The sequence below is a fragment of the Panthera tigris genome, chromosome C1 (assembly GCF_018350195.1).
Source record: "Panthera tigris isolate Pti1 chromosome C1, P.tigris_Pti1_mat1.1, whole genome shotgun sequence".
Lineage (NCBI taxonomy): Eukaryota > Metazoa > Chordata > Mammalia > Carnivora > Felidae > Panthera > Panthera tigris.
Window position 1 is genome coordinate 64,925,616 of NC_056667.1, and position 13,882 is coordinate 64,939,497.

At 40.1% G+C, this 13,882-nt stretch overlaps 1 protein-coding gene across 3 annotated transcripts in view; it reads left to right on the forward strand.

Annotated features, from left to right (window-relative positions):
• Nucleotides 1-13,882, forward strand: part of GIPC2 (GIPC PDZ domain containing family member 2) — an 89,425-nt gene that overhangs the window by 61,565 nt on the left and 13,978 nt on the right. For all 3 annotated transcript variants that reach the window (XM_042997652.1, XM_042997651.1, XM_042997653.1), the window contains exons 4-5: nt 4,946-5,052; nt 11,076-11,157. In XM_042997652.1, coding sequence (XP_042853586.1) covers nt 4,946-5,052; nt 11,076-11,157 — 189 coding nt within the window. The remainder of the gene's footprint in view (nt 1-4,945; nt 5,053-11,075; nt 11,158-13,882) is intronic.

Sequence of the window (13,882 nt, forward strand, 5' to 3'; positions counted from 1 at the left end):
ATGCTCACCAAAACCCATAAAATACCTAGGAATAAATCTAACCAAAGAGGTGAAAAATCTATACACCGAAAACTATGGAAAGCTTATGAAAGAAATTGAAGAAGACACACAAAAAAAATGGAAGAATATTCCATGCTCTTGGATTGGAAGCACAAGTATTGTTAAAATGTTGATACTGCCCAAAGCAATCTACATATTCAATGCAATTCCTATCAAAATGACACCAGCATTCCTCACAGAGCTAGAACAAACAATCCTCAAATTTGTATGGAACCAGAAAATATCCCTAATAGCCAACGCAATCTTGAAAAAGAAAACCAAAGCAGGAGGCATCACAATCCCGGACTTCAAGCTGAATTACAAAGCTGTCATCATCAAGATAGTATGGTACTGGTGCAAGAACAGACAATCAGATCAATGGAACAGAATAGAGAACCCAAAAATGGACCCAGAAATGTATGGCCGACTAATCCTTGACAAAGCAGGAAAGAATATCCAATGGAATAAAGACAGTCTCTTCAGCGAATGGTGCTGGAAAACTGGACAACCATATGCAGAAAAATGAATCTGGACCACTCTTACACCCATACCCCAAAATAAACTCAAAATGGATGAAAGACCTCAATGTAAGACAGGAAGTCATCAAAATCCTTGAGAAAGCAGGCAAAACCCTCTTTGACATTGGCCACAGCAACTTCTTACTCAACAAGTCTCCAGAGGCAAGGGAAACAAAAGCAAAAATGAACTACTGGGACCTCATCAAAATAAAAAGCTTCTGCACAGCAAAGGAAACAATCAGCAAAACTAAAAGGCAACCGATGGAATGGGAGAAGGTATTTGCAAACGACATATCAGATAAAGGGTTAGTATCCAAAATCTATAAAGAACTTCTCAAACTCAACACCCAAAAAACAAATAATCCAGTGAAGAAATGGACAAAAGACACGAATAGACACTTCTCCAAAGAAGACATCCAGATGGTCAACTGACACATGAAAAAATGCTCAACATCACTCATCATCAGGGAAATACAAATCAAAACTACCATGAGAGACCACCTCACAGCTGTCAAAATGGCTAACATTAACAACTCTGGCAACAACAGATGTTGGCGAGGATGCAGAGAAAGAGGATCTCTTTTGCACTGCTGGTGGGAATGCAAGCTGGTGCAGCCAGTCTGGAAAACAGTATGGAGGTTCCTCAAAAAACTAAAAACAGAACTTCCCTATGACCCAGCAATTGTACTACTAGGTATTTATCCAAGGGACACAGGTATGCTGTTTCGAAGGGACACGTGCACCCCCATCTTTATAGCAGCACTGTCAACAATAGCCAAAGTATGGAAAGAGGCCAAATGTCCATTGACAGATGAATGGATAAAGAAGACATGGGGTGTGTGTGTATATATACATATATATGTATATGTATGTGTGTGTGTATATATATATATGTATACACACACAATGGAGTATTACTCGCCAATCAAAAAGAATGAAATCTTGCCATTTGCAACTACGTGGATGGAATTAGAGATGTTATGTTAAGCAAAGTAAGACAAAGACAAATATCATATGAGGACTTTAAGATACAGAATAGATGAACACAAGGGAAGGGAAGCAAAAAATATAAAACTAGGGAGGGGGACAAAACAGAAGAGACTCATAAATATGGAGAACGAACAGAGGGTTGCTGGAGGGGTGGTGGAAGGGGGGATGGGCTATAAGTGGGTAAGGGGCATTAAGGAATCTACCCCTGAATACATTGTTGCACTATATGCTAACTAACTTGCATGTAAATTAAAAGAAAAATTATATGCTACTGTGATGGTGGATAAATTTTCCAAACCCATAGAAAGTACAACATCAAGAGTGAACCGTAACGTAAACCACAGACCTCAAGTAATGATGTGTCAGTGTAGGTCTGTTGATTGTACCAAATTTATCACTGTGGTGGCAAATGGTGATAAAAGGGAAAGCTGTACACATGTGGGGGCAGGAGGCATGTGGGAAATTTGTCTTCTCAGTTTTGAACCTAAAACTGTTTTAAAAAATAAAACATTTAAATAAAGAAGCAAACCTTCCAGGGGAACCTGGGTGGCTGAGTTGGCTAATCATCCAACTCTTGATTTCAGCTCAGGTCATGATATCATGCTTTGTGGGATCGAGCCTCAGGTTAGGCTCTGTGCTGACAGCATGGAGCCTGCGTGGAACTCTTTCTCTTTCTGCCCCTTCTCCGCTCTCTCTCTTTCTTTCTTTCAAAATAAATATTAAAAAAAAAAACTTAAAAAACCCTTCATTCTACGTGCATTTTCCTTTCTAGCTACTGGTGTTTTAAGAGCAAGGTGTAAGATAGAGACATCATCTAGGGAAGCTGGCTGACTTCTCCAGCCTGGATGACAGTCCCTTGATAAAACTCCAGAGGCTGGGTTCTTAGCTTTGTAAACCTCAGAAACCTTTTATTTTCACTGTTGTTAGAGTTGTCCAATTTTCCAGGGTTCTATCCTGCTGACCAAACTTGCAAGAGACTTGTTAAGTCAGAATGCTAGTGTAGTAGTTTAGTTAGAAATGTGTGTGAAGTGGTAGACCAAAACACCTGTGTTAGCTGAGCAGTTCATTTTCCACCTTATAGGAAATTTTTATGGGGAGACAGGTTATACTGAGTAGGTTGCTTAGTGAAATCACAGTGGTGTGTGTGTGTGCGCGCACGTGTGCATGTGTGTGTGGGGGGTGTGTGTGGAAGGGGTGGGTGGTGTAAGTTTGTTTATCTTGAAGGTTAATATTAAGCTGAGACTGTCTTGAGTGCTTTAGGTCTGTACGTCACTCCGAGGTGGTGATGATGACAGACCTCATCTTTTTCTTTGGGCACGCTTCTGGAAATTCTGTGCTGAAAATCTTCCATTAATTTGTTCTTCCCTCAGGGCACAGTATGACTGGCAAGGCAAATGCAGTAGACTTGCCGATAAAGCTCTGGTTGCTGGAGAATCTGTCTGGTCATGATGATTAGCATTAATGTCATCAGCTTAGGAGAACTGGTCTCTTTATTGTGTGATAATTTTAAATAATTTCATTCTCCAAGGAAAGCTTTTTTTTTTTTTAATGTTTATTTTTATTTATTTTTTTTTTAAATTTTTTTTAACGTTTATTTATTTTTGAGACAGAGAGAGACAGAGCATGAATGGAGGAGGGTCAGAGAGAGGGAGACACAGAATCTGAAACAGGCTCCAGGCTCTGAGCTGTCAGCACAGAGCCCGACGCGGGGCTCGAACTCACGGACTGTGAGATCATGACCTGAGCCGAAGTCGGACGCTTAACCGACTGAGCCACCTAGGCGCCCCTTTAATGTTTATTTTTGAGAGAGGGAGACACAGAATTCAAAGCAAGCTCCAGGCTCTGCTCCGGGCACAGAGCCCGACGCGGGGCTCAAACTCACAAACTGTGAGATCATGACCTGAGTCAAAGTTGGACGTTTAACCAACTGAGCCACCCAGGCACCCCAGAGGAAAACTTGTTTTATGTTTTGGTGATTCTGTCCCCGGTTACAAGTTACAATTAATATGTAAAATCCTTAATTACTTTGGTGTAGATTCCCAATAGCAAAACAGTACTTGCTGAAGATGGGAATGATTCTAGATTCTATGTCAGCAAGAAAGCATATTTGCAGGGCACTTGATGTCTGTCTGGAGAGCTTTGTACATCCCTCACTACCTACTTGCATGTACCAGCCTGTCCTGTGGCTCCTCATTGGAGCTCAGTTATCTCCGGTTGGTGGTAGGGCATCTTCCTGCCCCACCTCTGTATTTTGTCCCAAACTGCTGCCACAGAGTCCTTGGTCAAGGGTACTTGGGGATATTTGTGAACTTATGAGTTGGTAGCCTGTGACTGGAATTGGATCCACACATCTTTTATTTTTGCTAATACGTTGTTTTTAAAGGTTTGACTTAATTGGAAAAACTTAAAAATCAGGAGTTTCATAGAGAACTGAGTATCCAGTTTCTTTGCAAACAAGTAGATTTAACTATGCGGGGCCCACATTTCCCCAGGGCAGTAAGTTATTGGAGTAAGTTATTGGCCTAGATAGGGCATGTGCTTTGGAGTTATCCTCAGTCCCCGCCCTACCCTTTCACTCATGTTACTGCTTAGTATTGGGTGACTCCTGGTGCGTAGGAAAAACCAACAAAAAACCAAAACACAACAAGCCTAAGGAAAGCAGTGGCTTTCCCTGGATTTTTGTTCTCTGTTCTTTTACCTACTTTCTGAGGAGAATTCCTTCCTTGAAACTTATTCCTAGCCTCTTTAGAATCCCGCTTCTCTCAGTATGACATCTCTGAATATATCCCTTGTGTTTGCAAGAGGTACGGTGTTGGAGTGTCATTGAGGAAAGCATACAGACTTGGGGTCACAAGACCTGGATTTGAATCCCAGCTCTGTTCTTTATGGAGTCCAATTTCCTTTTCTGTAAAATGAGGGCTATAACTTACATCATAGGTTGGTATGAGTATTAAATGAGTTTTGTATATAGAGCATCAAGCAGAGGGTAGGTACTTCAGTAGGAGTGCCTCCACTCCTCTCTTCTATCCAGACGTGAATCCTTCATGACCTTAATGAAGTCCAGCTGAACTTCTGCCTCTGCTCTCCTGTTACTTACATCCCTTTATTATAATAAAGCCACCTGTTTTATTTTTTATTCCTTTTAACTCTTAGTGCTTTCCAACTATATTTAAAATATTTCCCTTTTATTTTTGTAACCAGACTGTATGTGGAATATAAGAATAACAATGGCAGGCGAATTTATTTTTTTTTAGGAAATTCTATAAGAAGACATGTCTTCTATCAAACGTCTAATTGTGTATACAGTTTTATGATGGAAAATACATTTACATTTATAGAAATCTGTTGAAATTCTTTCTGAATATACACACCTTTCTCCATCTATTATATGTTTATAGAAATAGAGCCAAGGTCAAAAGCTGGAAAGTCCTCAGCAGGAAAAATTAGTACTGGAAGGGAGACACTTCGCCTGAGATCAAAGGGTCCTGCCACCGTGGAAGAAATGGTAGGTTATGTTTATTTAACTCTCATTTTGCTTGGAAATGTGTGGATATTCATGTTTATTAGAGCTGGAAATAAAGGCAAAGCCACAAAATTAAACAGGGTACCATATACGCTAAAGCAAGGACTTTAATTCAATGCCTACTTAAATAATACAAAGATTACTGAAAGCATTTAAGAAGGAAACATAAGTAAGTCCAAGAGAAGAAATTGTGATCTATGGCCATCTTCAGCTACCTGCTGAGAATATCTGCTAGAGTCTGTAGACATCTGGACTGGCTCAAACACTTAACCAGAATTCTCTGAGAGGCAAGAGAAAGTCTCAGAGCCACTGGTAGTAGCAGGCATACTTAAGATTTTGATAATGAAATACTATATTCGTGAACTCCAGTCTCCTCGGGTAAAACATTTCCTCATCACCTTTGACTTTTGTCTTTCGTGACCAATGTCCCTTTTATCAGCAAACCCTGGTGGGTCTACCTCCACAATAGAACATAATCCAGCAACTTGTCATCATCTCTGCCCTCCTCATCTGGCCCAAGGCACTTACATCTTGTCTTGAATGTTGCAGTCGCCTTGTATTCAGTCTTCCTGTGTTTACCCTTGTCCTCTTTCCCTCTGTGCTTAGCGCATCAGCCAGAATTAAAAGTCCAAGTGGTTGCTTTTCTGTTCCATACTCTCCAGTGTCTTCCCATTGCACTCAGAATAAAAGCTAAAGTCCTTGGAGTGAGCAACATGATCTGACTCTGCATTTCTTCCCTGAGCTCGTTGCCCACCACTCCTCTCCTCTCCTGGCTCTTGCTGCTTCAGCCACATGGGTCTCCTTACTGTCCCCAAATATTCCAGATACATCCCATCTCAATGTCTCTGTACTGTTGTTACCTCTGCCTGTCCACCTCCAGGCGTGACTCACTCCCTTGACTTCTTCAGGTTTTTGTCCACATATTGCTTTATCTAAAAGGCCTTCTTTGAGTATCTTGCTTAAGTAGCAATTCCTGACACTCCTCCCCCTGCCCAATCTTCCTTGCCCTTAATTTTCTTTAAAGCACTAAGCACAATAGGACACATTATATCTTTGTTTCTTATCTGTTTAGTTCTTTTTCTCACATGTTTTGTTCATTGCTGTAGCCGCAGCACCTAGAACAGTACCTGACACATCAAAGGAGCACAAATCTTTGCTGAATTAATAAACCGTTATTTAAACTTGAGAAGAGTAGGGTTTTGCTGATTGACTTGGTCAGTGTTTTTTTATTAAAAAAAATTTTTTTAATGTTTGTTTATTATTGAGAGACAAGACTGAGCATGAGCAGGGTAGGGGCAGAGAGAGGGAGACACAGAATCTGAAGCAGGCTCCAGGCTCTGAGCTGTCAGCACAGAGCCCGACGTGGCGCTCGAACTCACAAACTGCGAGATCATGACCTGAGTGAGCTCAAGTCAGACGCCTAACCAACTTAGCCACCCAGGTGCCCCCGACTTGGTCAGTTTTTAAGTGAAAAACACTAAAAGGAGAAGAGACCAATGGAGGGAGGAAGGGTGAAAGGAGAGAATAGCAGGGGTTAAGGGTGACAGGGGTAGTGAGGATTCAGGGTGGCACATGGTGGTCTGCTCTCCCAGGGAAGACTGTGGTGATGAAGTCCTCCTGTAGACAATGGGGAGGTCAGGCATGTGTCTGAGGCGAGGGAGCTCCAGCAGGCAGGGCACAGGCACCAGAGATGGTTGGTTCATATTGGCCTAGGGCTCTCCATGTGTTTGAAGAGCAGAGTGAGCAAGTTTTCAGAGTGGGATCCCAGAGTTTTGTTGGGTGACGATGCCCATTCATGGGGGTGGTTTGTTGGAGCAGACACTCAAAGAACCATGAGGCCAAAGTTGTACTTTCATATGTTTGAGTCCCCTAGGATGTTGTCAGTTTGGGGGAATCCAGAGAAAGATTCTGAGTCAGGTACCTTGGTCTTGGATAGTGAATGAAAGGATTGATGTGGATGCAAGGGGCAAGGAAGAGACCAGGGAGAGCCAAAAGTATTTTACAAATGAGATTTGAGGAGGTATGGGAAAAACTCATGGCAGTGACATCTGGTAGTTCTGAGTTTTTACTTTTCCAGTGTCCTGTGCACTTTTTTTTTTTGAGAGGGTGCAAGTGAGTTAGAGGCAGAGAAGGGGAGAGAGAGAAAGTGGGGTGGGGTCACCTGAAGTGGACTCAAACTCCTAGATGTTGAGATCATGACCTGAGCCTAAGTCAGATGCTTAACCAACTGAGCCACCCAGGTGCCCCCCGTGTCCAGCACACCCTTGGGCACATTGATGCAGGCCAGTAAATGTTTATTACATGAATGAACAAACCTGAGTAGAAGAGGAATCTGGAAGAGAGTGGAAGACAGTGAGAGGGAGCTGGCAGGGGGAGCCAGGAGAATGCCCACTGCTTTCTAGTCCAGGCTGTGAGGAACAAAGGACAGATCTTAAAACCACTTGCAAAGGGGTCAGAGGCAGGCAGAAAACTCGATGTCACTTCAGGAGGAGGGTCATCTTTGCTTAGTTAACATAATTAGTATTTGTTGAGTACCTGCTGTTTATAAGGTGTTGGGATGAAAAGGAGTAGCCGAAGATCTGTCTGGGGAGGTAGGAAAGATTCATTTGAAGATAAACTTCTAAAACTCCATTCCTAGGGGCGCCTAAGTGGCTCAATTAAGTGTCTGACTTTGGCTCAGGTCATGATCTCACAGTTTGTGAATTCGAGTCCTGAGTTGGGCTCTGTGCTGACAGCTGGAGCCTGGAGCCTGCTTAGGATTCTGTGTCTCCCTGTCTCTGTCCCTCCCCTCCATGCACTCTGTCTCTGTGTCTCAAAAATAAATGTTAAAAAAAAATTTTAAACTCCATTCCTATTTTCATAGCCTATTTCATTAAATAGAGTAATTGAAAATAGCCCAATTCAAAGGAAAAGGCTAGTTTGTTGCTAATGTTAAATTTGGTGCAAAGGACTTATGATCTAAAGAATTTATAGATCTGAAACAAATCACCTCCTTATAACCTAGAACAGATTCTGAAAAGTGTGGAAGATATTCCACCTGCATACCTCATAAATTATTTGGTATGTGTTTCTTGAGACAGGCATAGTCCAGGTGCTGGTGATACAAAGATGAATAAAAACCTTGTTTTTCTTTTAAAGGGAGAGAAGTATTGAAAGAAGCCATTAAAAACTAGGGAATAGGGTTAATGTCAGAGGAGAGCTGATCAGCTGCTGTCAGGGATAGGGAGAGGTGGGAGGGAATTTCTATCCCAAAGAAATGGTTGAGTTGGTTAAAGATGGGGAGAAGAGTATTCTAGGTCTGAAAAAATGATGGGGTTGGGGATGTTATAAGCATCCATGGGATTGGGATTTGGGGGTGCTAGAGGGATCCGGTTGGGGAGTGAGGAGGCCTGGGTCAGGATGTGAAAGTTCTGTGGAATTGGGGAAGCCATTTAAGAATTGTGAGGAGAGTGGGGAGCCTGAATGACTCGGTCGGTTGAGTGTCTGACTTTGGCCCAGGTCATGATCTCACGGGTCATGAGTTTGAGCCCTGTATCGGGCTCTGTGCTGACAGCTCAGAGCCTGGAGCCTGTTTCGGATTCTGTGTCTCCCTCTGTCTCGGCTACATGCCTCCCCGCTGCTCGCATTCTGTCTCTCTCAAAAATAAACGTTAAAAAAAAATATTTTGAGGAGAGCAATATAGTTTTGTGTTTTAGAAAAATCCCTTGGTTCTAAGGGATGGGTTGTTGAGCAGGGTGGGTTTGAGAGGGTGAAGATTGCAGGCAGGGAGAAAAATTAGGAAACTTCTACAAATATGAAAAAATTGAGGGCTAAACCCAGACCATCAGAATGTGAGTGGGGAAGAGGTGATGAGATCAAGAGCTATTTAGGGGGTGCAATGGTAAAATTGTGTATGAGAAGTAGTGATACTTGTTACAAAACTTAATATGGCTGGCTGGCTACAAAGGTGAACACCCAAGTTACTTTGCATGGACTGTTGATTTACACAGCGCATCCAAAATACACCATAAAGAAGGCAAGAGTGTGGTATATTGTACCTGTTTTTCTAAGGCTTAGTTCATATAAATAAGAACATGAAAGTTGTAATAATATCCTCAAGGAAATAAAAATAAAATGGTATTTGTAATAAAATGCATATTTTAATAAGTTTGGAGAACACAAAGCAACATATATTTATAACTGTCTTAAAAGCATTATGAATTTCTTACAATCTAATCTTAAATTCTGCATTTGTACCAGTAGTTGATTATTTTACATTTTTGGGTAATTTCTTTTTTAGCTATGAAGCCATTAAGACCAAGTATTGAAATAAACTGAATGTAGAAACAAACTTTGCCAACGTTAAACCAAGATTTTCAAAGAATAATGTTTCCAATCATGTTTTTCACTCTAACCTTTAATAATTTTAGGAAGACCAAAAATATTTTGGTACCATTAATACATAAAAATTAACTATTGTTTCAGCATCTTATCCTTTTATAACATTTCTGTGTATTTCATAATGTATATAATACATTAATATAGTAATACATGTATTTATGAAAGATACATACTGTGAAAAAATGATTAAAGAAGGGGTGCCTGGCTGGCTCAATCAGTAGAGCATGTGACTCTTGATCTCGGGGTCATGAGTTTGAGCCCCATATTGGGTGTAGAGCTTACATAAAAAAATAAAAATAAAATGCCACAAATAAAAAAAATTAAAGACAATTTAGGTGATACAAACTTTATTCATGAAGTGGACAGTCCCCTTTCAGACAATTGCAAAATGGGTTAGAGGACAAGATTTGTAGGATAAAGATTAGAGAACAAGTAAGAGAGAAATAGAAAATCTCTGATTGTCTGCGGCTAGATAGTCAATCTTGTTTGGTGTGAGGAGTCCTAGAGTTCACTTGATATTTGGGGGTGGGCTGACTGGATTATACTGTGTTTCTGGTCAAGCATAGTATTTACAGGGACAAAAAAGTTAGATAACATGACACTTTGGACCGCATGGCTCCATCTTGGGCCCAGGAAGTTATTTCAACAATACAGTAAAATTAAATAAAAAATAGTAAGACTATATGTTCACAAATGTTTTACCCTGGGGATGAGCCATTAAAAGGTTTGGAGACCCTTCATCTGCATGATGAGGACCAAAGCCCTTTTCATGGCACACAGGAACCCCTAAGACCAAGTCCTGTCTGGGTATACTCTTTTTTATCAGACTCTGAGTTCACATAGACTTTGCATATCTATTGCAATAGTTTTTTTAAGATTTTATTTTTAAGTAATCTCTACATACAACGTGGAGCTTGAACTCACAAGCCCAAAATCAAGTCACATACTCTACCAACTGAGCCAGCCAGGTGCCCCTATTTGCAATACTTCTATTTGAAGTAACCTCTCCTGCTTATCTTCTACCAGTTTATCTTTGAAAACAGTTTGTTTTTTTCTTAGCAAGCAAGCAGGGAGGGGAAGGAAGGGGGGAGGGAGGGAGACACAGAATCAGAAGCAGGTGCCAGGGTCTGAGCTGTCAGCACAGAGCCTGGCGTGGGGCTTGAACTCACGAACAGCGAGATCATGACCTGAGCCAAAGTCAGATGCTTAACTGACTGAGCCGCCCAGGCACCCCTGAAAACAGTTTTTAAGTACCCTTTTTTCAAGTCCTCTGTGACTTCTAAGAGATTTAAGTTTACCTTGTCTGTGATGCCTCTTATATCCTTTAAAATTTTTCCTTATTATTACATATTTATTTTCACAGTTGTCTCCCTTTCTGGATTGTTAGCTACTTGGAGACTGTGTTCTGTTTCTCCTTTGAATCCATGGCACTTAATGCTGACACTAAAAATAAGTATTTACTGTATTGATTTGTATTGCATTACAGAGCACATTGGGGATAGATTTCCACTCAAATGAGCTGATGGACACAACCATGAACTGGCTCCAAATCAGATTTTACCTTCCCTTAACATTCAAGAGATTTTATATAAAATAGTATCTTCTTTCTCTTGTCTTTGATAAAGCCCTCTGAAGCCAAAACAAAAGCAGTTGAGAAGATTGATGATCTTCTTGAATTGTACATGGGAATTCGAGATCCTGAGTTAGGTAAGATTATACTATTTTGAAAAGTCTTACAGTTCTTAATTTGATGGAATTTAGTGCTTATTTATGTCCTGCATTTATACTTCGTGATAAAAATTATTTGTGGAATAAGAAAAACATAATGAAAATGTAATAAAAGAATATTGAAAAGACCTGACCCTTACCATTTACTAGCTGTGAGGCATTAAGACTCAAGTCGACTTTTCTGAACTTAAGTTTTTAATCTACAAACTATAAACTGTAATAACAGCCTTCCTTCATAGGCTTGCTTTATGGATTTAAAATATATATGTGAACAGGTTTCGTTATAGGACACATGAAATGTTTTTGCTATAGATCTATGTCAATTAAATTGTATATTGGGATATCGAAGTTGTGCACACTTAATACAATTCCTGAGACCCTGTGAACAATGGATCAGAAATCTGAAGAGGAAGGACATGCCTGGTGTATGACTGATAAGGGCAGTTGAGCAGTTCAATTTCTGTGTATTTCTTGTGTCGTCATTAAGATATCAGGGTTTTGATTTATCAAGTAAGACTATCCATTGCAAATAACAAAGCAACAACAAGCTGAATTCCAGCTGACTTAAGGAATAAAAAGGGGGACATGTTTGGTTCTTATAACTGAAAAGTCTAGAGATAGATCCTGGCTTCAAAAATGGCTAGACCTGGAGTTCTTAGGCTATCACCAGGATGTGGTTTCTCTTCTTTTCATTTGGGCTGCATTTTAGGCCCCCCTACCTAGTGTCCTCTGGCAACTTCAGGCCCTCCCTCATGGAGTCAAAATGATGGCCATGGCTTCATCCTCTACAACTTAGTGTCAAGCATGATGGGAAAGAGGGAAGACCTTTTCCAAGTCATTCGAACAAAATGCTGAGGATTGACTCTGATTGGCTTGATTGGCTCACTGAGGCAGCAGTTTTTGGGTGCAGGATGGTTAGATCTGGGTCAAATGCTCCAGCTCTGGAGCTGAGAGTGACTGGAATACTAGGGTTGAGCTGGTCAAAGTCCTGGCCTTTCCCATGTAGAAGCCAGGAAAATGTGCCTTTGAGAAGGGCAGATGGATGCTGGATGACGAAAGAGTAATGCACACTTGTGGTGATGTGGTTTGTGTCTATATGCATCGGTGTGTGAGTGTGTGTGCACGCACGTGTTGTTTGGATCAGCTACTTAATAAAATTTTTTAAGCCAAAGACTTGGACTGTTATGTTTACCTGCTGCCAAGTAAAGTGTTTTACTCTAGCTCAGGTAGAGTATTTGAAACTCATTCTTTCTTTTCTACTTTAACTCACCTTCCTTTTTTCCTATAGAGTCTATTCTTATTTTTTCCTACCTGTCTGACCTAAAATAAAATTTCTGTGTTGGACATACAGATGCTGCCTGTAACTTAAGAAAAATTGATATTCTCTTTTAGTTCCTTGGTTCAGAATATAAAATTTGCATGAAATAGATACTTGCTCCACACAGACAAGAAGTTAAAGGTGAAATTATCCTATAGAAAGCCAGGGTCTTAAAATTTTTCTCAACCTTTTTGCATTTGGAAAAACAGATTTGTGTGAGGTGGGTCTATGGAAATTATGCAAATGAAGACAAAGGGGATTTAGAAATGGCAGTGCTCTTATTGTTGGAAAAATAATCTCTATCTCTATTGAGAAGAGAAGCTGAGAAGTTTTCAAACCATATAACTGAATATTATACTATTCAGAAACTAGCATATCAATGCTAGATCTTGATGAACTCAAATTTAGAAGAACCACACTTTTCACAGGGGAGAATTTAAAACTGTCTTTAGAACTTAATTTTGGGAATAGGCCAGGGGTGCCTGGGTGGCTCAGTTGGTTAATCGTCCTACTCTTGGTTTCAGCTCAGGTCATGATCCCGTGTGGTTCATGAGATTGAGCCCCATCTTAGGCTCTGTGTTGACAGCTAGAGCCTGCTTGGGATGGATTCTCTTGCCCTCTCTTTGTCCCTCCCCTACTCATGTGTGTGTGCGTGCTGTCTGTCTCTGTCTCTCTCTCTCTCTCTCAAAAATTAAAAAATTTTTTGGGTACAGGCCTTATATTACTTAAGTATAAATTGGGAATAAATAAGTTTTGCTCTTTTGTTATTAAATATATACAAGTATACATGGAAGAACAATTGGACAGTGGAGTAATTATGAATGAATTAAGAAGCAGTTCTTTAAGAATCAGTTTCTTTTACTCTGAAAAATTCAGTGCACTAAAACATTGCTCACAAATTCCTTGTAAATTAACTTGTAATCCCATTGTAAAGTTAGTCATCTGTAACAAATTCCTCCAATGACATGGAAAGTCATTATCATTATACATGATTAGCAATGTGATCAGTCATCTAGGGAGGTAAAGTTTAAGGAAAGCAATTATTTGAAGAATGTAAACCATTGTTAAATTAGGAATTTCTGTCATTATTCAGATATGATTAGCATGAAGTACAAATCACAATTGTGACACTGATTCAACAGACAAATGAATATATTTGCTTACTAGTCTCAGTGTTCTTAGCATTCAGAAACGTTAAGTCTTAAAATTGCAGTGACATCATGTTACTCTAGAGTTGTTAGTATAAATTTACATTAAAAAGTGAAAAAAAGTAATATGGCAGTAAAATGACTAAAACCAAAACACTATCCTCAAAATCTTTGGGATGTATTTACCACTTGAAAATGGAAAATAATTGAAATGAGTTTAGGAAGTAACCCTGAAGGA